At 40.2% G+C, this 23,789-nt stretch overlaps 1 protein-coding gene across 2 annotated transcripts; it reads right to left on the bottom strand.

The window, feature by feature from the left end:
* Positions 1 to 2: 2 nt before the first annotated feature.
* On the bottom strand, positions 3 to 23,215 carry dennd4a (DENN/MADD domain containing 4A). 2 transcript variants are annotated; one of them, XM_030731383.1, is made up of 30 exons: positions 23,015 to 23,215; positions 18,193 to 18,524; positions 17,761 to 18,007; positions 17,587 to 17,656; positions 17,284 to 17,453; positions 16,278 to 16,516; positions 16,097 to 16,163; positions 15,934 to 15,992; positions 15,689 to 15,833; positions 15,228 to 15,403; positions 14,781 to 14,881; positions 13,761 to 13,979; positions 13,140 to 13,285; positions 12,663 to 12,683; positions 11,228 to 11,361; positions 10,764 to 10,896; positions 10,332 to 10,538; positions 10,095 to 10,223; positions 9,836 to 9,980; positions 8,359 to 8,481; positions 7,005 to 7,115; positions 5,368 to 6,191; positions 5,046 to 5,256; positions 4,347 to 4,438; positions 4,070 to 4,245; positions 3,444 to 3,840; positions 3,014 to 3,131; positions 2,574 to 2,736; positions 2,422 to 2,486; positions 3 to 1,787 (listed from the first exon to the last, which is right to left on the bottom strand). In XM_030731383.1, the coding sequence occupies exons 2-30, from the start codon at positions 18,501 to 18,503 to the stop codon at positions 1,651 to 1,653; spliced, it is 5,136 nt and encodes a 1,711-aa protein (XP_030587243.1). In that variant the 5' UTR covers positions 18,504 to 18,524; positions 23,015 to 23,215; the 3' UTR covers positions 3 to 1,650. The 2 variants fall into 2 exon arrangements, with proteins under 2 accessions (XP_030587243.1, XP_030587244.1); XM_030731384.1 differs by lacking the exon at positions 12,663 to 12,683.
* Between the last annotated feature and the right edge of the window lie 574 nt (positions 23,216 to 23,789).

Below are 23,789 nucleotides of genomic sequence, written 5' to 3'. Positions count from 1 at the left end.
CATCCATAGAATAAATGTTTTTATTCATAAATGAAGGCAAACTATAGATCCACCCAAGGAAGAAATTTCATTTTCTTTTTTTTTTTTTAATGTAAAAATCATACAAATCAGCATCTGTGTTACAAATGATAAATAATACATAGGAAACATTGTTAAAATTGACACTTAGTGTAAACAACACATGGACATAAAATTATATTTTGGTCATCAGTGGGTTTTTTTTTTTCAGACCCTGTTTGCAAGTTGTTTAAAACACTTATCTGCATGCTGTGAGATTGGTATTCATTTCAAGCACACAGCCTTATCTAATCCAGCATTGTATCATCAGTTACTGTGAAGTCCAGCAATAAGCTGTGGAGCTGCATCACTCCAAGTTTTTGTCAGTTAATGGTGAAAGAGAACTTTAACGCCGTGAAGTGTCACGCTTATGTCTTAAAGTGATTCCTGAATGAGGGCAGGTCAGAGCTGTTATTCCAAATCAAAGGAACACCTTTGACATCTTTAAATAATCACAGTGCAAATAAAACCTGCACTACAGTCTGTTCCAAGACTGGTTAGTATAAGTGGGTAAAATGTCCAGTAATACTCGGTATGTCACATTAAACAGTGCACTGTTGTCCAAATAGCTAAAACATCAACGCCACACAATGAAGACAAGAATATACAAAATACTAGAGTCAAATACTCTCCACATTTTTACGAATCTGTTAGTGTGTCTCAAAGACTTTATAAAAGAAATTGTTGATTAAACCAACAGAAAACATTTATTTCCATTTTTGTCCACTATTTAATTGATTGTACTGTTTTTAAGGAAATCCATCCTTGGGGAGTCCCATTTAACACAAAATTCATTGCTTTAAAAAAAATACTGCCTACAAAACTGTAAATGAATCACTTATGTATTATTCCCTTTTGGGCTCTTTTGGTACATTGTACAAAAAAACAAAAATCATTGTGCATATACATTAATTCAGGGCTCCCTTCTTGAATCAGAAACAATATTGTTGTTTATAATTTTATGATGTTACAATCTAGTTTAGTGTATTTATGTATATGACTTTGACCAGTCAGGTTTATGAGGTGCATTTGAAGAGGAAATGATTTGCCTTTGTTAACTGAAACCAGTGGAAATTTCAGACAGAACCGTGACTAAGGTGTATGCAGCCGGGACGCGGCCCTATGCAAATGAGAACAAATGTCAAGTGCTCATCTTATCAAAGTGCTTTGTATAAACATGAATATCTAAAAGCAAGTACACACAATCAACAACAGTCTTAACAAGGTCACCTGGACCACTGAGGAATTTCGACGAGGTGAACTTACACTTACTTTTACCTACTTATTCACAGCTTCAACAGAAACAGAGGCATAAAATAGAATGTGTAATAACTGTGCAAACATTTATACAGAAAATATTTTTAAAAATATTTACAAACACAAGGCCTGTCACTTCATGCCTCTCAGCTCTGACGGTTTACAAGAAACTCATGGCAGTTGCATTACGTTAAGTCCCATTGTGCTTACAAGAGCTTAATGCTCCAGTCAGATGAGCTGGTCCTGAGTCTGAAGAGCAGTCTGAAAAAAAACAGCAGCAGTGACTGTGGTTGGAAGGAGAAAGAAAAAAAAAAAAGACAGAAGGAGATGAGAAGTTCACAAACTGGGCACTCCAAAAGTCCTCCTGCACTCCATGACCCCTGCTCCGGGGGGCCGGTCACAGTTGTGTGTCAGTTTAACCAGGTTGGGGGTGAGGCGATCGTATGCCAGCTTGTACTCGCGATCAAAAGCACCTGCAGGAGAAATAACAGTAAGTTAAGAATCTTTCAGTAAACTCTCTTTATATAAAATGTATTTTACTCATTAACCATGAATAGCAGGTATTTGAAAATATCAGCAGTAGAGTCTTTATATTTAAGAAGACAAGTCTAAAGGTTGTAGCAAGCAGCTCTGTTGTAGCTGGTTAGAGCAATGCTTTGGATTATGTAGGCTGCCACTATCATGCTGAAGTTAAGGTGGTATGGCTGTTATTGGATATATTCAAACACTTTATACTATCTTGGTAACATCTAACAGTAAAAAGAATACAGCGAACAAATGAGGCTAGTGTATTGTGTCCTAGATCTTAGTATTACTCTATGCAAAATTTTGACCTGAGGATGGCACTGCATTCAAAACTAAGGGACTGAACTGATCCTGGGCAGCACATAGACTGCCTACACAAAACTATGTGTTATTCCATTAGATGAAAGATTTTTATGCAGAATATGTCAGGAATAAACACCTGATGGAGCTTCAGGGAATGTCAGGGCATCATTAAGGCCATCAAGAGTCATTTTTAGATATCTTGACAAAAGTGGCGGACTGACGTTGCCAGTCCAAGCTACTGGAATAACTAAAAGATGAATATCAGCTCTTTCAACTTACTGATATTAATGTTGTTCTTCCCCAAAGCCACCAGAGCAAGGAACAATAAATCTCTGTAGAGACTCCTTTTTGGAAGAAAAAAAAGGAATTAGATTTTCCATTCATACGATCTTGCCAGCATAACTTTACTGATAACAAACCTATTTACTTACCTTTGTCTCTTAAATCCCAACTCAGGCCCCAAAAGCTGGATGATCTGGCTCATGGGCTGATGGACATCACTCTTTTTAATGCTCCTCACAAAACCCTGCAAGAGCTCCACAGTGAAGAGTTGGCCTTCTTCACATAACCCGGAGCGAACCAGCGAGCTGGCACCTACAAAGAGAGAGAGATTATAATAACTGCAATCAAAGGGTCATTCATCTCCATCTCTCAAAATGAAGCCTGAAAGCATAGAGCACTGATAAGATGACTTGACTAATGGGTTTCCTGAACTGAATTATGCATGATGTTCCAGTTTGTTAATATGCATTGTTTCATTTGCATGTAAATATCTGACCTCACCAGGAGAATAATTTTCTGAAAGTAGCCTAATATCTAAAAAAAAAAAAAAAATGTACCACAGGCTGTGAAAGTAAATGCTTCAACTTACAGTGGGTGTTCCACAGGACATAGCAGGGTTGAACTTTGTCTTGGTGCAACTTCAAGTTGTCCCACATAATCCTCACAAGAATCTGCTTACTGTCCTCAGATGACACTGTCTGAGGAGTCTGAAGGGGATAAAATACATTAAAAAAAGATTAATCCCTTACTGCATTCTCCCCTGTGGGCCAAAGAAGTGTTATGGTTTCATGCATTATGTTTTAGTAGTTTTATTTAAAGAAATATAAAACTAGGAGTCGCCAAAGTCACAATTAATTTTTTTGTGCTGGTTTATACAATCTGTTTCTGCTCGTCATTGTGCTAGGCTAAGCTAATGAGCCATGAGATTCACTTTTTTAGTTGCTGATAGCGCACAGAATAACATCAATTTCTACATTTTTAAAGTATTCAATATGTGAGTGACAGACTACCATATTCACCTGGTCTTCATGGCTACAGTGCAGGGAGCCCAGGATAAGAGCTGGCAGGTTACTTGGGAGGTCCAGCCTTCTGAAGTACCACACAAGGTTCCAGAAGACAATGGGATGCTGGTCAACAACACTTGGGGAGGAGATTGCCTGGTCGCCCTCATTCACCAGCAGGCTCTCCAGCTCCTTCCACAGAACCAGAGGGCTCAGGTAGGGCACTGTTACAGGAGTGGAGGCGGAGGAGGAGGAGGATGAGCCTGGGGCTCGTCCAGCACCCCCACTGCTCCCCTGATTCTGTGGAGGAGCTGCAGATGACTCAGCTGCACAGTCTGTTGTAGAGATTTTTTCCTCAGGACTGGCTGGCACAGACGTATTTTCCTCTTTAACAGGATTACATTTCTCTGATGACCTGAGGAGAGACAGAGGGTGGATCTTTTTAAATGGGTCACAGGGACAAAAGATGGTTTGTCTGTGTTTGTGTGCCTCTGTGCTTTTTGTAATAAATAAATAAAAACAACTAGCAAGATGCTATAGAAAAAGACGTTCTAGCACAACGTTGTAACTGAAAATAGCACCTGATTAATTATTCAAAGTGTTTGTTCTCTCTTTGTAAGTATATTGTACAGTGTGGATTTTACCTGCTATGTGGTCTCAGATCTTTGATTTCCACATTGAGGAACGGCAAGAAGGCTGTGCCACAGAAAGGACAAGTGCTGTTGAGGTTTGAGTCATTTGCTGTCCAGCCTGCCATTATCTCCTCATCATACACCAGACAGTCACATGTCTTACAAAGTGAACAGCTAGACATCAGAACCTATAAAAGGAGGGATCAGGATCAGAGAGAAATGATCACTCAGTCTTAGTGAGCCTACAGACAAGAGTCGGCTCAGGGATTGTTATGTGCTAGTGCCTTACCTCTACAGTGTAATTGGGAGTGGGTAGGAAACGGCCGGTGTCTGGGGAGGAATCTGGAGTGTGAGGAGTTTTGGAGGAAAGTGCCAAACCACCTGGATACAATGGAGGATTATACAATTAGACACAGAAGACAAAGCCAAGATTGAACACAGCTGTCAAAACTTTAAATGTCTAGAAAGAAAAGAAAAAGCAGCCAGATGCAACAAAGCAGCAACTACTTCATTAAAGTCTGCAATGAGTGTTTATTTTTGTGCTGCAGGCTTAGTGAGTCTGTGTCTCCAAATGCACGTGGATGCACACGCACGTGTACATGTTCCAAGTGTTTATGTTTAGCTTAGGGCCTGTGGGTGGGTGCAGAAAAACCTACACACGGCATCAGCCCTCATGCCTGTTGGCCTAGTTTCCAATAGAACAACACCCAACTCTTTCCATCACTGAGCCCTTCTCTTACTCTAAATTTAGACTGCCAAAAAGTGTTTTCATGCAAACCAATGCAGTGCTGCTGTTTTAATGGGGTTGTAACAACAAAGCTTTAAGCTATGATTTGTTTTAGAATGGAGCTGCTTTTGGCAGAAATGGAAACTAATTGAACTGATTTTTCTGATCATCCAGTCTAAGCATTCAAAACTTTAAATGCTTTAATAAACAGCTTTATTACAATATTTCATGCAAAGATTTATTAAAAGATGTGAAACAGACCAGAAAAGGAGTTGTGTCTGAACACTCTGTTTGGGGTGCCAGGACTGCCCAGGTTATGACCAATGGGGCTTTTCCTGACTCGGGACACGCTACCATGCTGCGGGGAAGTAAATCCATCTGGATCTAGACAGGAGTCATTATCAAGCAGTGAGGAGCAATCGGCCTCTCCTGAGGTCAGTGAGGACACACTCATGCGGTCACAGTTTGTATCCTGTAGGGGTCAATGCGGAAAAATACTGTCACGTAACTGGTTTTCATCTTCAAGACAATAATAAGAAATATGCAAGAAATATTTATATGTGAAAAATGCTACACTTCTAACCTGTGTTAGTGAAGTCTGGGAGGACAAACGAGAGTAGAGGCGACTAGCCTTCTCAGCCACACCCTTCCCTGCTGATATGACACTACTCTTGAAGATATCAAGAGTTGGGGTGAACAGTGTGTCCATAGAGAAAGATGAAGTGGAAGGAGTAGGTGATGATGGTGAAACCAAAGAGGGAGGCCTCTCCCTGTCTTTGTTACAAATACCAAGAGGAAGAGATGGTGATGGCCTCAGCCTCTCCTTCGTTTTGGGAGGTAGTGGAAGGTGTGTAGTGGATCGAACTAGGGTTGAGGATTGTGGAGAGGAGTGGGGAGAAGAGGCTGAGCGAAACAAAGGGCTTGAGGGGTTCTGCAGGTCCATACTGGGCGTGCGGCTGCTCAGAGGGCTGTTGCCGTTATTCATGTACATTTCAATCTCCTCGGCCAGGTTGCGGCGAGCATTGGACATGCTGCTGTTGTCCTGGTCACACTCCTGTACTGTTGCTGTTGCCATCAGTGACAGGGGATCAAATCCCATCTCAATACCTGTCCTCCTCACTGTCCCAGCATTGCAACTAACACTGGGCCTTTCCACTGCACCGGAGCAGCCGACACTCCTCTCCACTGGAAGTTTCTGTTTATCAGTCTCTATGTCTTCTTCCTCTACTCCATGCAGTCTGTCAGCTACAAGGTGATGTGGCTTTGCTGAACTGAGAAGGGGGATGTTGAGCCTCAGAGTTCCCTGTCCACCAGACAAGTCTAGAGAATTTGGCCTCTCTGACTTTGGCAAAGCTCCACTCAGAAGAGTGTCACTAGATAGACTGGAAGCCAGCCTGCTGCCATTGCCTGTGACAAAAACACATTTGAAAACATTCAGCTCAAAGGTACATAGTGTTTATACGCATTTAAAATGACTTCTTGAGAGTCTCCTTTATTAATAAAACATGCCTGAGTTAGCATCCTTTGATCTGAAGGCTCTTGCGGAAAGAGAGTTGCAGCTCAATGTAACCTCAATCTCAAACACTGCAGTTTTTAACAACATATAGTTTGAGCGGGTGAATTCTAAAAGGCATTTTTGTGCAGTTGGCAAGTCAACTGAAATCTGCGACAGTATTGTACTCTTGCATTATTCTAAAATAACAAATCCTGTTAGATTTATGAATTGTTACCGGTGATCTACTGTTCATGCCAACACAACGCTACTGCAGAGGGAAGGAGAAAGAGAAACTGGCAGCTGTGTGGATCCTTAAGGGATATGTGTTTATCTTAAAATACAGCTGCATTGCATTTTAAGCCAAAAGTAGTAAGCTATTAAGGCTCTGATGAAATGCCACACCGATTACAGAGGACTAGCGATTATGAAGACTAAAAAAGAGACTACGTCAGACACAGCATGTCATGATTTGCAACAAAATTCAAGGCAAAACAGTAACCCCACTTACATAACACATTTATCCATCCAGAGATGTTTTTTTTTTAAAAGAAACACCTAAATATAACAGCAAATGGACAAGTGAAAGACACATTACGCCCACACTAAGATGTAATACCCCCACCTTTCAAAGTCAAAACATCCATTTTGCAGCGAGCTCTGATTCACTTTTGCAGAAATTGTCCCCCAGTGTCAAAGATTAGAGATAAAGGTGAACCATAACTCACTGGACTGACTCAGCCCCTTGTTTTCCACCAGTGCTGTGCTGTCACTCTCTCTGCTGCACAACCTCTCCTCCTCCTTAGACAAGGAATCATAGCCTTGGTCTGATTGTCCACCTGAAAGAGATGAGAAGAAAAAGCTCCTCTGAGGCTTACATTTTAAATTTCCTCCCACTGTTTTGTTTTTCTTTTTTAGAATTTGTCCTTTTAGTCTCCATGGATGCTTTATATGAGACAACTGATTAGAGAGTTTTTGTTCACAATAGATTGGTGACATTCCCTTAAAGCACACACAACTCCCAGAATAGAAGAGCAGGAGCACCAGAAAAGGAACAGGGTATTTTTAAAACTTGCATTATATTCACAAGGTCAAATAGCTGGAAATGGTACAAATCTACTCCACTGTACTTTGTATTATCCTCAAAGAATTTGCTCATTTTCAGTTTTCAGTAGTCTGATGAGACAAGTTTTGCCAAATCATATTGTTAGCACAAGAGCTTTGGTCCTCTGAGCTTCAGTGTTTGTATTAGCTGTGAAGAAACATACCTGCATAATGTTATCCAATATTCAATCTATCCCTGCCCTCCACCTCACACCTATTACAGAGCAGACTGTGCATGGTTCTTGGCTTTTAAATTTGCTTTTTCCAAATCACTACACAACAAACTGTCACCATATCTCCATCCACTTTATGCATTCTTGCTCTTACCCACACCTGAATGGACCCTACTGCCAGCCCAGGTAAGGGAGGGGTAAGCAAAATAAAAAGGATCCAAATGTAAATAAATAACAAAAGGTATCACCTAATACAGAATATATAGTGTATATCCATGTATTTAGCAGAGACCCTATCCTATTCTCCCCTCTTGCTTTTATACCATTATTAAGTATATAATTGTCCAAATCTTGATCCTTGGTTTTCATTATCCTTGATCAGCAACTAGCCATAGAGGAAAAAACAGGCAAGACAGCCATCAAACAAACTTTCACTCCAATTCCCTGGTATAATTCCATAATAGCAAAACAAACAGCAAAAGTGAGTACTTGGACTTAATCAAGCACATCAGGTGTGGGAACAGTGAAAAGGGGGAACCTTTTTTCACACCTTAATATTGGAGTCTTTCATCATTTGTTTGTGTAAAAATGATTGACAAAAAGCAGAATTTGTGAGTACAAGAATAATTGTAAGAATAATTGTAATAATAATTAAGAATAATTAAGGCTTGCGATTCACGATGTTCTGCCACTTTTAAGGTGTTGAATTAAATTAAATCACATAAATCAGAAGGACATCAGGAAAAGTTAAAGACTGCATGTAAAATACGTGGAATGAGAAAGATATAGAGCAGTATCTTCCTACCTGTACTAAATCCATCATCACTGGAGTCCATTTTAGTGAAGTCGGTGTCAATGGATGTGCGCTCAGCAGAGTCATTAGCGCTGTCCAAACTGCCATGACTGACTGTGTCTAGATCACTGCCGTCTAAAGGGAGATAAGAGGAAAGAGAAGGGAGATGAGAGAGGCTCCACAAAGGACAGACTACCCGGATTACGAAACTAGAGGTGCACTCACTCTATATATGAGCGATGTATAAACCCTCACTGAACTGTGTTGTAATCATTATCATCTGCTGCAAAAGCAGGAATGTTTGGAATGCTACAGTATCAACCAGTGTTAAAAGACTGATGTCTTTTACCTCAAAATGAAGACAAATGATGGATGAATGAATCACATTAAATTCTAATCTAATTTGAATTTCACTCTGACATTTTTGTAATTCTTGCTTTAAACCAAGTGAAAGTTAAAAGATAAGTAACAACAAAAGCGTAATATAAAATAGTGTAAATTAAATTTTCATCAAAGCCTCTCACTCAATATGCCATTATGGTAATGAGAGTCTCTATGGGTTGTTGTGGGAATTAGAGACTGAGATCAAAAGGAACCTGTACACATTGACTGCCAGGGAGGAAAACCTCTTCACTTTGGTTATTAAGTGTCATTAAAGAAATTAAGGTGGGGAACAATGATGCGCTGGAGGCAGCTGCAGTCTGGAATAAGCCTTGCCATGACAGACAGAGTCTCTAAGAAATGATTGCTCCCCCAGGATCAGCCTATGTTGCATGAATTCATAAAGAATTACAGTAACCAATAAAAAAATAAATAAAAATACACTATCAATCAAGTGCAAAGTAATTTCTGCTAAATTTAGTGCAGTCCCAAAGATCTTTAGGCCTGGGTGGTGTTGGGTATAAAGCAGTCACTACTAGTTCTACCTTTGATAGTTAAGGTAAGTTTCTGAAATCAGACCAGCCTGTCTGGAACCAACAACCGTGCTACGTTCAGTCACTTAATTCACCTTTCTTCAACATTCTGATGCTCAGGTTTGACTTCAGCAGGTCATCTTGACCATGTCTGTGCCTAAGCGTACTGAGATGCTGCCATGTGATTGGTTGATATGATATCTGTTTTAATGGGCAGTTGACTTGTTAATTTATAAGCATGTGTTTTTGGTTTTTTGTACCATTTTTTAAGTGCCTTTCTAACTTTATGTCCACTTGTAAAAATATGAGTGATCAGTGAAGGAATTTTATTTCATCCTTTTAATATTTACAGGGCATAAAAAAGCCATTTTCACCAGAGGCAAGAGTATGAAATGTGTGTAATTGTGCAGGAAAGCATTCATAGAGAATTATTGCTCTACAGCAAGATGTTTGGCCAGATGTTTATGGAAGTGCTGCAGCTGAATGAAAAACATCTGGATTTTTTTTTCCACCACAAATATAGAATTGGGTGTTATCAGTTCTAGTCACAGAGTCAGGGCTTCAGTTTTTCTTACCTGAAAGATGAGGATCTCTTTGTGAATTCTGTTGTTTTTTTCCTGCTTGCTTGAACTGGAGCACACCTAGGAGCACGTTCCTCAGCTTTCCCCAGAGAAAGTAGCCTCCTCTGGTGGTGGAGGGCCAGGTGCTCTCCAATACGGCCTGGAGAAGAAAATGTTTGAACACAGCATATTTTAAGATTTAAACTTATCACACAGTCAAATAAGCAAATTGCTTACTTCTAATTGGTTTATATTAATGACTAACAGCACCTACCTTGTTATAGTACCCATACGTGATAGCGTTGGGTTGAACTCCAGCCTTCTTCATCTCAAACAGCACCCTAACGGCCAAGACTGGCTGGCTGTACTGCCCACATAACTGCAACAGCACACGGTAACACACCTTGGATAGAAAATCAACATCATTTTAGCATCAAAAATGTACAGTGTCCTCATTTCAGAAGCATATCTGAAAATCTGTATTGTCTTCTTACACAGCGCAGTTTCCTACCTCATCTGGAGCTTGCAGCTTCTTGTCCTGCATTTTCCTCAGCACATCATAAGCTGTACGCAGTGCTCGCACCTTGGAGTGGCAGTTGCCAACAAATCCTGGCAGGCAGATAAACCACAACCCATAGCAGTGGCGCAGCAGACATTTGGACCACATCTGAGGCATAGATGAATAGGTTTTGGCCATCCTTTGAGCTGATTTGATCTCCTAAGATTAAAAAAAGATCACATGTTGAGATGATTCATTGCCCATTAACAACCAGAATTGCATTTTGCATTCATATTAATATCCTCATACATCATTATGCAGAACAGGTGCAGAAGTAAGGCAAACATAAAAAGAAGGAAATAGGCCTAAATGTGACATTAACTCAAACGTGCAATTATATGGTTTCACAATAGAAACAAAATGGAAATTAAAATTATTAAGGACCTGTTTAGAGCGTCTAAAGATGGCTGTAGGGCTGGCTGGGCTGCTGTGACGTGAGGCTACGCCTGACGAAGAAGGATTTGCTCCCTCCAAAGGCTCCAGAAGCTCAGCACTCAGCACAGGGAATCCAGAGTAGCTGCAGAAAGACATGTATACTCAGTTATATACAATTCCATGAACTAAAAATAGACAAAAACACTAGCAAGCTGAGTTACATGCACAATAGTTTGGTTCTTCACTGATGCACTAAATTTCACTGATGTACCAATGTAAGAATCCAAAAGCAAATGCGTCACTGTGGCATTGACAAAGTCTAAGGACAGAGGCAATCAATAATATAAGTCTGTCCTCTGGGAGCAGCACCCACTGTCAGTGAGATGTGCTCCTCAAGTCTACAAGATGGACTTTTAAAAAAAACAAACCCTATTTTGCATTTCTCATTCAGAGAGTCATCTGCAGTGTGGTACCTATAGCACAGAGGATGCTCCTCTCCCTGCGACGGAGGAGGCAGCTCTGGAGGGTTGATATAGACAGTGTGTTCACTGCGGTGAGATTCATCCAGTTCGATCAGTCTGGCGTCTTCTGGTCGTTCGCTGTCCATCTGTTTTACAAGCGAAACACAAATTCAGCAGCTGTCTTCATCTTTGCTTTTTGCTTTTCTCTAAACACTAAACTATAAGTGCTGAAGCTGCCTGGAGGCTCTCAGAGCTGATCAGATATGAGGGTCAGTGAGGACAAAAAGATGTCAGTAATGAACCAGCCTACATCAGAAATATGGCCTCTGCCCCAATTCCATTTATCTACAGGGCACAAGCAAGGCTTGATCCAATGAATCCTCCAAGACCAAATTAATCTAGGCTGCAGTGACCTGGACAAAATTGATGCCATGTTACTCTAGGGACATGAAACCATTTAACTGTACCGCTTTGGCAGCTCTACTTGATACTTAACTGCCACATTTGCTTCAATTCCAAATGGACTTATCTGCTGTCTGGAGAGAAGCTTACAAAGCTCCACCGCCTGCCTGCCTTTCTGAGAACAACAGCACGAGAGACACAGAGCAAAAGCATGCATGCTCCTTTTTTCATAAGAAATTCAGCACTGAGTAGTTGTCTGGGAGATCATAAAAAGCCTACTGAGCTGATGTGCGCTCACTTGGCTTGTCTGAATCGATTACCAGCTTATCTCGGGCATGAGTTTCACAAAAACGTTAATGTTATGGCAACCGCTGAATAGTTCCCCAGTGTACTGGATTACAGGGTTTGTTCCACTCAGTGGAGTGGATGATTCAGTCACCGGACTCTCACTGACCTGTTTGCCCTCACTTCGATTCTGCTCTGTGTTTCTCTGCTTGTTGCCCTTCCTTTTACACCCAAGAGCTCTTTCTCAATCACGCATTTGTTGTCAACCTCAGCAGCAATGACAGCAAATGAATCAATGCTTCCACTTCTCAATAATAACCACAATGACCATTAATACAGTTCTAACTCTTCAAGCAGGATGTTAATCTGACTTCCTGATTGCACAAGTGTATTAACACACACACACACACAGAGGAGGCAGATATTTTGTCTTTTTTTTGTGAGCATGTGACAAAACAAGTTGACAGCTTGTGTTTATAGAAGCTGTCAAATCTACAAAGAATTAGCACAAACTAATAACCAGAACATCCCACAGGATTTCAACAAGAAAAAAACAAAGACATAATTCCGATTTCTGACACCTAATGCACATCATCACATTTTCTCTTCAGCCCTCCTTTACTCTACTTTGATTTATCTGAAAAAAAAGTGTACATCAATATAACGAAAAATACTTTGATTAGACTTACATACTGTATGGCTACCACTAAAATGTAGCAAAATGTGTTTAACAAGAACAGCATAAGTCCTAGCAGCTTACCTTTCCTCCAGTGGAAAATAACTATTAGGCAGGGGCCATAATGACAAGCAAAGGAGAAGAAAGAGAAGGCAGAAAATCAGAACAGCAGAATGAAGATGGAAAACATTTAAAAAAAATAAGATGAGAATGCAATTAAAAATAATAGCTGAAAAGGCTTAGAGCTGACCTTAATAAGATGCTTAAGAGATGTGTTGAAGTGATAATTACATTTTGTTTATTTCTGTTAGTCCCTGTTAATTACTTTTTAATTCTTTTTGGAAAATTAAATAAGGGCCAAAAATAAGCTCTTAATTGGGAGAATAGTGTGTGATTAATCGTTCCTCTAAATACCTCTGCTTTTTTCAGAGCATTTCTGCCAACAGTCAGAGGCCAGACTAAATATTGCTCAGAGAGCATTTGTTCCTACGCAGCCGAATGATTCTGATGAATTGTCTCTGACACGGAAAATCCATAATAAAGATTTGCTGTAAACCTCACCTTATCAACACACTCATCAAAGAAAGCCAGGCTGGCATCTTTATCACTGACAAAGGAGCACTCCTCTATGAAACGACTGAACATTTGAGTCTTGATCATGAGGGAGTAAAACCTCTGATGGGAGCGGTCTCTGCTCTTCAAAAAGCCTGTAAAAAAAAAAAGAAAAAAAGTAGAAACTATTGAAAGAAAATCTGAAAAAGTGGGCATTAATATCAGTCTCATGATTATAAATCATCACATTTACTTGTTAAGCCCTTACAAAACATTTATGGGGTCAAGAAGCAGCCTTAGCCGGCATTTCCGCAAAATAAATACTGGGTTATGAAACAATTTGTTCTCCACTGCTCCTCTTACATAAGAGCACGCAGATGTGCTGGGACATTGTGCTATTAATCATGCTGGCCTCTCTGACTTACCATCCAACCCTAATTTTCCACTGAGGCTTAAGATAACTCACAACAATCATTACAACTCTGATTTGAGGCCAACTTAGCAGCACTCAGACCTTAACCGCATAACCTACAACAGCACTAAATCGCAAAGACAGGGAAACAATGACTTGTCAACATGGACTGTGATGACGTACTAAGGAGAATATTACTGTCTGAAACTGAAACATACCTTGGAGGTCAAAGAGGGAGCTGGCATCAGTGGTTTTCTCGGATGGGGCTTGGGTGATGGGCAACAAATAGGAACGGTAGCCTCGTAGGATCGCAGCCATGAAGCGCAGGAAGGCCTCCTGGATCTCCAGCTCTAGAGTGTGCAGGCTTTTTCCACTTTCAAGCTCACGGTCGGTCACTGTGTGATCCATTTGTACATCTTCGTGGTTTAAATGACCACCTGAGGGCACACAGCAGCTGACGTTTTAGAATCCATAAGGACATAAAGCACTTGATGGCAAATAACTGCTCATTAAACAAAGCACAGTAGATACATGCAGCTCTGATGATAATAATAATACACAATCTATCTATCAAATTAGCAGATACTGTAAAATGCTTTAATTGTTTTTTGGGCTGGTGCATTTTTTTTCACAATCAAAGAAAACTTAAGTATAGCACTTAACACTGGAGTAAATCCTCTGTGGACTATAAATGCCTGTACAGATTTTTAATAGCAATCCTGGTTCAAACAAATACAGAGATTATCTGACTAACTGGCATTACTGAAATAAACTGGCTAAAACAGACCATTTGACATGACACTAAAATGGAGTGCAATGCCACAAAACACAAGTTAATTGATCACAATCGAACTGCTTCTTCCTAGACCAGGATTCATTTTGTCTCTTCAAACACCACAGTGAAGATCTAGATTTTACAAGAGACAGAACATAACAGTTCATTTTTATATCATTTTATTTAATTTCATAGTAAAATAATCTGACTAAATCACAAACTAAAGAATGCCATATATGGAATAAAAAGCAGGGTGATGAGGAGTGTATAGATAATAAATCATCCGCAAGCTCTCCTGGAACTGAACCAAGCATCACGTTATTTTTATCTAACCGTGAGTGCTTCCTGTCAGTTTTCCTGTAAAGTTGCCCGTACAGGCTGACTCAACAGACTCTTGTAGCCTAAGCAACCAAATTATTCATGAAACCACTTACAAAATGACACAGCATCAGACTGGACTTACCCTCAATGAGCTGCTGATAGAGCTTATTCAGGGTATTGAGAAGATGCTTGCAGGCTCTCCTGGGCAAGATTTTCCACGTTAGAGCCTTTTTGTCATCTTTTCTGAAAGCACAACATATGGTTGCTGTTACACGGGAGGATAGTTAAGAAACAAAAAAGATATGAGGAGGGAGGATTCACCCACATCAGCACTGACAGCTTCATCCCTTCACAAAATACCTTTTGAATTGATGTGGGAGACCAGAGGGACCCAAACATGTTTTTTTGTACAGTAAGAATATTTCACATTCCAGCTGTTATTATCATATAAGAGAGGCTCACACTGACAGATACCGATAACCTTGGAAATAACTTTCAGACCTGAGCAATAAAAGCCCAGAAATCATTTTTGCTGTTTAGTTGAAGGTGGCTATCTATCACAGACTGGTTGCAGTCAGAGGTCACTCACTGGGAGATGGTGTTGGTGTCCAGATCCACACAACTGATGTCAGCTGGGGGCACGTAAAGGTCAAAGTATCGGGAGTCCACACCCACAATGAAAGGGCACGGTGCACTAAGAACATCTGCCAGAGCCAGCGGGCACAGAGGGATGTAGGGGCACGGCCAGTGGAAGGGAAAAATCATCTGAAAGGAAGGAGGCATATTTATCATTAAAATGCATGATCATAAATATATACAAGGCAGCGACAAAAGCTGATATTTAAACACTGAATTTGTCTTTCTTTGGTTGTTGTTTTCAAGAGGGAAGGGTCAGCCATTATACCACAAAGTGTTGTTTTTTGGTGTGACTGTAGGCAGCTCACTGAAGCGGCAGCTCTGCCTTATCGTGACTTTTATAATCACATTAAAAACCGCCCTCTTTAGTGTTATTATCAGAAAAAAAGAGGTCTAAAAGAACACAATACTTACAGACACAAGGGCCTCGGTTACACTGGTGAGAACAGCGGGCCGCAGGGAATGAACCAGGATCTTGTGCTCTGTGACAGCCAATACCAGCAGAGTGGCTGCATTTTTGGGACCCAGATTCAGGAGCAATGTGGAGAGGCTCCCACCACTGGCACACACACAAGTAAAAAAAAAGACAAGTGTTTCTATATTAAGGCTGCAGGAAATACAAAATGGTAGAACTCTGAAATTTATTGTTGTTTCTTTACCTGAGAGGCAGTGGAGAAGACACAGGTTGGCTCAGCATCAGGCTGTCATGTGGAGACAGCTGTGGAAGACATACACAAAAGCTTTAGTGAGTTAGAGTGAAGTAAAAAAAAAAAATGCACCCATACAGAATTCAAGTAATTTCTCATGAAATATTAAACTCACCTGCACTAGGATGCGCGGTCTCTGGGTTGAGGGAAATGGCACATTTTGCATGAAGTGAGAGATGTGCCTGTGAGTAAAAAATATTCAGTTAATAAAGTGGTAACACTTGATACTTTTTTGAATTATTAGGATGTGAACTAGAGTTTCTGGTTTAAGGATAAAATCTGTAAAAGTTGCTAACTTTTCAATGGGCAGGGCATGTGGTCCGGAGATGGAATATCGGTAGAGGAAGGTGAGAAAGCTCCTGAAAGACTGGAAGAAGGGCCAGTGGGAGAGTAAACAGATGCTCTTGTTGCTGTAAACATTTCTGGTCTCATCAGGTCTGAGATCAGAGCTTGGCAGGCTGAGCTGTGAGCGCTGACGCTCAGACAGGTTCTCCTCTGGGTAAGGCTCATAGAACTGGATAGCTGCTCCATACACCTGTGCACAAAGGGGCCACAAGGTAAGTGCATGAAGAATACACAATACATCCACAAGGATGCACACACTTGTTATCCTAATGCAAACCCCATAGTAGCCACAAGTCCTTTGAAAAGAAAAAAAAAAAAAAACACATTCAGTGAGCATGTTGTGGCGGCTTCACAAGAGAATTTTCATCATAATAAATTAGACCTTTGAAGTTCCTTCTCCCAAATAAATGCACAAACCATTCCATGCCTAAAGTGCCAGGAGACTAGCCTGCAGACTAGAGGTTGCAGGGAAGAAGGAGTAAACACTGAAGCATTCAGCATTTAAAACTTGCACATCAGCCCAAGTGGTGTATGAGACATCCATTATTCAGAAGATGAGCTACAAAAAAAAATCTTTTATGCTGCAGTGCTTTCAGAGGCTAACAGGCTTTTGGTATTCCAAACACAGCTTTTAGACCATTTTTGATTCCAGTCAGAGTTCAGAAGTTGATTAAGATTGTCTGGTATTCTTAGAAATACGACTGCACTTCATAAACAGGCTAATCCATAAGGGATTCTAATGCACAGTGAGACAGAGGGGGAGATGAAGATGGAGAGGCTAACTGAAATGAAACAATTAAGGTAGATATTTTGTATTAAAGGGCAAAAACCAATGAATATGCTGAATGATTGAATGAATATGCTGAAGAGAGCAGTAGACACAAAAGACATAAAGGAAAAAAAATACAAGAAAGGAACATAGTTATTGCTGCAAACTATCTACAACAATGATTTTACCTTTTCTCCAGAGGCCCCCGTAAGTACAAACGTGGAAAAAACAGGAAGAGAGTGTTTGGTGTGTGCAGGCCAACACTCGATCATAGCCCCCATGGGCAGGCAGAACATAGGCACTGACTCTGGCAGTGGAAAGGACTCGTAGTCCTCTTCGGGGTACCTACACAAAAGACCTGTGCACAAACACGAGCAATAAATATTAAATGCATTCATCATGTCATTACTGATAATGACTGACACACATCCACAACCAAACTACAACCTTTTTTTTATTTTTACTGCTACAAATTCTACACACTAGCTTACCTGCTTTGTATGCAATTGTGTTTGCTTTAGCCAGAGACTTCTTATAGCAAAGGTAGACCGAGGAGCCCCACTGAAATATGGAGAAAGATAAAGGCCATCACATTTCAGCAAAAATCTGTGTTATGTGGGCAGACACACTAGATTTGAGTAATTATTTTCAGAGCTCTATCCCACCATGCTGCTGTTGAGATTCTTGTCCACCTTGCAGAAGGTGTGAGGGGGCGCTTCCCCTTTGCCAGGGATGATGACGCAGACATCAGTGACAGCCAATGAGGTGTGTGGCTGGCTCTTTGGTGCACGGCGATAGGTGATGTAGATGCGTTGGGAGGATGAGCTGCTGATGTTTGCAGGGCGGCCTGAGGGTGTGGTCTGGACGATGTGACATCCAGGTTTGAGCTTCTCTTTCCACTCATACAGAACCCTGAAATATCAGACAGTATTAGTGACTTTTTATATTTTTGAAAACTGGACAGCTTTGATAAATATTCTATGTACAGATTTCAGACTGGAGGATGTGTATTACAGCAGATTACAGTGACCCTAAGCAGAGAAGTTATTAGTGGTGCTGGGTGAGTAAAGGGTCAGTGAGTGAGGATTACATCTTACCCAAGATCTGTTAGTGGAGGCTTATCTCTGCCTCGCTTAAAGCACAAGAAGATCTGCTGGCCCCTTAGACTGGCTCCATTGAGCTCTGCAGAGAGACCTGAGGGGGTGGTTTCCACACAGGTGAAGCCTGGGGGTACCTCTTCACCCAGAGAGCGTATGACGACAGTGACATCGGTGATAGGGGCTTGGGGTTTCACAGATTTGGGACCGGCATCATCAAAGTGTAGATCCTCCTCCAGAGGCTTGGATGAGTCGGTGAGCCCAGCAACCACAAAGTAGTCTGCTACACGAGGCCCTTTATCCTCCATCATTTCCCATTCCCACACAGTTGACTGCAAAAGAGATAATAATGATAATAAAATATTGCAAAGTATACTCTATGATTTTGGCCATTTGTACATTGCAGCCCAGGTTAGCTGTAAGTCAATCAGCTTTATTTCTCCTTCCAGAGTAAACTGTATTAACTGTGTTGCTGCTTTAACTGTTGCATGAAATGTGGGGCAAGAGATCAAATGCAGCAGGTAAAAATGCAGACTCCTCCATACAGTTCATTAAATGCACACTATACTGAATAAACAACATATAATGAGAGCATATGGAAGCACTTAAAATGCATTCCTTGCTGCAAAAACATCATATTTCACCAAGAAATATGAGAGGGCTTGCGCCCAGTGACCTTGCTATATGCCATGGATGGTTATATAAAATAGAACACATGTGGAAACTGGAACTGCTAGTGAACATTCAGAATTGAAGAGAGGGTGCGTCGTAGCACGGCAAGCAGCTTTTTCTGGGCTTTTACGGAGGTAATATTCAGACAGCATTTATTTCGGGCTCAACAACGTCATGAAAATGAAAGGGATAGAGGGAGCGCCTGTGAATTAGCTTGTTATGGCTTTATCACAAAGCATGGAGCCCTGGAAGCCCTCTAAGCGCTGGGCCAGCTTATTGTGCTTCAGTTGAAGAGCCTGGTTTATCTCTCTCAGCAGTTCCTCCACACTCACTAGCAAACTGATAAAACAACTGCCTATTATTTTCCCCACTGGCATATGTGGGAGGTAGCATAAAGTTGTTTCACTCCTTTGTGATGGATGTGTCACTGTTAGGAGCTCTGGCACACGAGAAGCTATGGCCATATCTCATCTACTTAGAACTCTGACTTCCACTGGCTTTAAATCTAACAGTCCTTTGTGTTGTTCCTCCCTGTAGCTGTGTGATGGCACAGACAGCTAAGCACTGCTTACAGGCTTTGGGTGTGAAACTGACTGCTACCACAAGAACAGGGAAAAACAAAGATAATTTGTAGAAGCACAAACACTGCAGCTTGTTGAGGGATGATAGAGATTCACCTGTTTATAAGCTGTCAGTCAGAAATCAAACAAGATTTAGAATTAGCTATCTGACTGACTTTTGACCATATTAGAAGTCTCAAGAGCCTTTAAAATAATGTACCAGCAAAAAAAAAAAAAAAAAATCAGTCCACTGTTTGTTAAGCCTGTTTTCCCTGCAAATCGGTAAGAGTGAGCACTTGAAAATGATGAATCATCACCACCAGGTACAGTCTTTTAATCTGCATTGTTTTTGTCCACACTTCCATTAGCAGTTGATGTTTTTATGCAGTTATGTGCGCTCTGCATTGCTGAGTCTTATGGTTATGCTTGATGACTCAGCATGTGAAGTGCAAAAAGTTCTCAGCTTTTTCTGATCTCCTTCAATACTGAACTTTGTTTTATGGAAACAAATGTATGTATTCATATCAGCGCCATTTATGCATTATGCAAAATAGTGTTTGTTCTTCTATGACTTACTCAGGCCCTCAAAAAGGTTATTCTGAAAAACAACAACAGTTGCTGCTTAACTGTTCTTGTTTTTATGCTGCTTCACTGCTTCTACATTTTAATGAACAAACTAATCACATTATCTAAAATGATAATATGGCAGAATGTGATGGCTTCCTTTTCCATATTAGATGGATTATATTGTTAGATGTCTCACCAGCAGCCAAAAATTGTCTGCAAACAAAGCACATCTTACATTGCTATCCCACCAGAAGTCCTCAGGTACTGGATGATCAATTATCATTTAAGGCAATGCAGTATTCACTGTGTTCGAGAGTCACAAAATTTGCATTAATCAGAGTAATTCTTACCACTTGGTAATGCCTTTAAGCACTTATTTGGGCACTTATTTTGAAGCACTATCTCAATGCATTTTCATTTTGATGGTCACCTGGATATAAAAATTGTTTTTTTATGTGTGTCACTATGCAGGACTTACACTTTTTTAGAAACTATTTTATAAAACCAAGTCTTTTCTGATTAATTGAATGAACAATTAAAGCCATGGAATATAATTCCTAGCCAATCTGTTTAAAACCAGTGAAAATGTTTGCAATGTTTGCAACCCCAAGATAAGGTTGCAAAAAGCCATTTTTTCTTCTGCCACTTTCTTTGCTGATCTAGAATTTCTAAGCAGGAGTTTTTGTTGCCACGTCTTTTATCTCTGGCTGTTCATGCAGTGCAAAATCCTTAGTAATCCAGTGCAGAATCCATTTTATCTAATGACCTAACAAGCCAAAGGCCACAATAATTCTGTTCAGCTGATCCACCTGTTCTTTGACCGGACAAAGCACTTACACCACATACCTGCTCTCGGGAGATATTACACAAATGCTGACATCAGAGAGCTGAAAGCTGGACAGTTGTGTCATATAATACGCGAAAGGTTCAGGATTAAATATAGATGTAATCTCCAGCTCCAACTACCACGACATTACTGCATCTATTCCTCCCCCTCGACAGGAAGTGGAGGCCTAAAATTATATCTAATGCTCTCTATAGCAACAACATTAAAACTGGGCAGAAAACAGAAGGTTGAACATTTCTCACTCCAACGATGATACACTGCTTTGCTTGCCTTTAATCAGAAAACTGCCAACTAATTGTCTATGCCGGAATCAATGTGTCTGAGAAATGTGTTTTACCAGATGGAGAATCAGCCACATTAGTAGCTTTTGTCTGATTATTTTTTCCATGTTATTGTGGAAGTCGAGGCCAACACTCTGGGTAAACAGGTATACCTCCAGTGTGTCCCTCTTTCTTACAAATATTTTCAATTTTTTTTTTTTTATATCAGTGTCTGTATTTAATACTACAGAGATGACAGTGCTAAATCAGAGTGTGCCATCCACTTTGCTGTATTTGATTAACTCCATTGCCCATAACTCAAATATCCTCCTAGTATCTCACCTATTCTAGGCAGTCTTGAGTTTGCTGGAAGTGAGTTAGTCACAGTCTCCACAGAAACTGCAATCTTTTCATTCACAGCATTTCTTAATAACAGGACAGATAAGGACACGGCGGATTTCCTCTTACTGCAAGCAAACCAACTTCCCTATTCACATCCACTGATGTTTTCATGAGTCACCGCCAACCGTCCGTTTTGCAGTAATTTGCTAACCACTTGTGCCATAATGGTCCTCATATTTTTCCTGACATTTCTCTGTCAAGGAGCCTCAAACCTAAGATTTATTTCCCCCATGGTATCTGAGAACATTACATCTTGCTACGTATGTTTTGTCAACACATTTTACGTTGCTTTTTTCAGTTGGCATCCCTACTACCATTTTTTTTGTTTGTTTTTTTTGTCTTATGCAATATTTTAAATATTCCCTTTAAGTTTGGTATCTACCACACTGTGGTTATAGCTACAAACTAAAATACCCTAATATTAAACATGATTCTGTACACACCAAGAAATATTTCTAAATGTTGGTTAGATATTAAAGCCAATTCAGAAATTATAATAAGCTTATAGTTCATCTGAAGCAATGCGGTTGATTATTTATCCCGTATCTTTTGATATTTTTTGCCAAGAACATTTCTCTTTTTTTTCAGAAGGCTGACATTAAACTTTGAAAACTCGATCCTTTCTCTCCACTGTGTGAGGTTTGTGACTTCTGCTTGTGTGGTGCTGTAATTATGGCCCAAGAGACAGCAGCAGGGGCTGCTGGACAGTCCGTGTAGGACTGTGCAGGGATTAGAGAGCTCTGTTAACAGCAGGGGGGCAGGGAGGATGGGCAGTCTGATCAGGGAGGGAACCACCACAACATTTCACTCAGCATCTGTTCCCCTTTAGCCACGAAGACAACCCTCACCCTCATCAGCCATTTGCATTCCGTATGCTGGACAGGGGGAGCCCTGGCTGCTTGATGGGGAAACCACACACGCCCAAGATAAACAGAACAGAAAGATGAAGGAGATCATACTCTAAGGTGGTGCTGAAAATAGAAGAACGCTAAAGAGCCTTATATGTTAAGCTTGCATCACGTGCAGGACTACTGGGTTAACCATAAAGCAAATTGTTTTTTAAAAAAATACAACTGACTAAAGCGACCATAAAGGGGTTTTCTCATATGCCCACATCTGAAGAGGCCATCTTATGGAGCAGCGACACGGGAGGCAACGAAATAAGCCTCCATATGACTTCATTGTAACCAATGGGCGCACTGTATACACAGAAAATCTCACATAGACAAAGATGCTCACCGTAAAGAATTAAATTGTCTTTGCATTGCATGCAGCTTCAGGAAAATGTTATGACATGTTTTTCAGTGACTTATTCCAATCAGCGATTCAACATTAAAATTATAATTCAATGTATAACGTACACAAACATACAGCTATTAAAATGAGATCTCAATCTTATAATGTAGAAAGAAAGAAAAAAAAAAAACGCCAGAATTACTGAGTACAGAAACTACGCTTGTGTGCGACGTTTGTTATTATTATTTCTATATTCGATAAAAGAAGAATCTACTCACATCACGACGAATGAAAGACGATCAGTCGAATATGAGTGCACGTCGAAATAAAACCCAGGTTTCGTTGAGAATAAATATTTATTTCTCACTAGTTTCTTCCTCTGCTTTTTTACCTATATATACATATATATTTTTTATCGTGTAGAAAATAATTAAAATAATAATTCACAGAGGGCTGGACCGACCAGAATAGATGGTGTATTCCCGAGCAGCGCTTTATCCAGACCTGCGCTGGTCACGTGACTGATTACAACCCTCACTGACGTCACTGATGACACTGTTGTGACAGAAGAACAACGTCTGTGGTTCTGAAGAAATATTTGGTGATACTGGTTTATACGGAACTACACAACTTCCTACCGAAGGACTACTGTTTATTATAAGTAGTAGTAGTAAAAGTATTTTGTCGTGAGACACTGTGATATTTATCTTGAAAGGTCCTATATAAATAAAAAAATGTTCTTACTTTATTATTATTATCATTATCAGTATAAGGGAATATTTGTCGTAGTTTCACAGCTCAAAGGGTATCTTTCAAAACACTGAACAAACACCTCTCTAACAACAAAAGCTAAATAGTACAGTATAACTTGCAAAGTAAGTTCCTTGATTAAAGTGACTTACTTTGCAACTTATTTAGATCAACATAATAACCTGAAAACGGAGTCTGAGTGTATTTTCTTTTCATCTGACAAATCTTTAGCATTTTCTGCACACACAAATAAAGTTCTGCGTACTTTGGGTGACTTAAACTTCTTCTTTCTTTTTTCTTTCT

Source organism: Archocentrus centrarchus, chromosome 6 (genome assembly GCF_007364275.1).
Source record: "Archocentrus centrarchus isolate MPI-CPG fArcCen1 chromosome 6, fArcCen1, whole genome shotgun sequence".
In the NCBI taxonomy this organism is placed as follows: Eukaryota; Metazoa; Chordata; class Actinopteri; order Cichliformes; family Cichlidae; genus Archocentrus; species Archocentrus centrarchus.
This window is presented reverse-complemented; position numbering and strand designations above follow the sequence as displayed.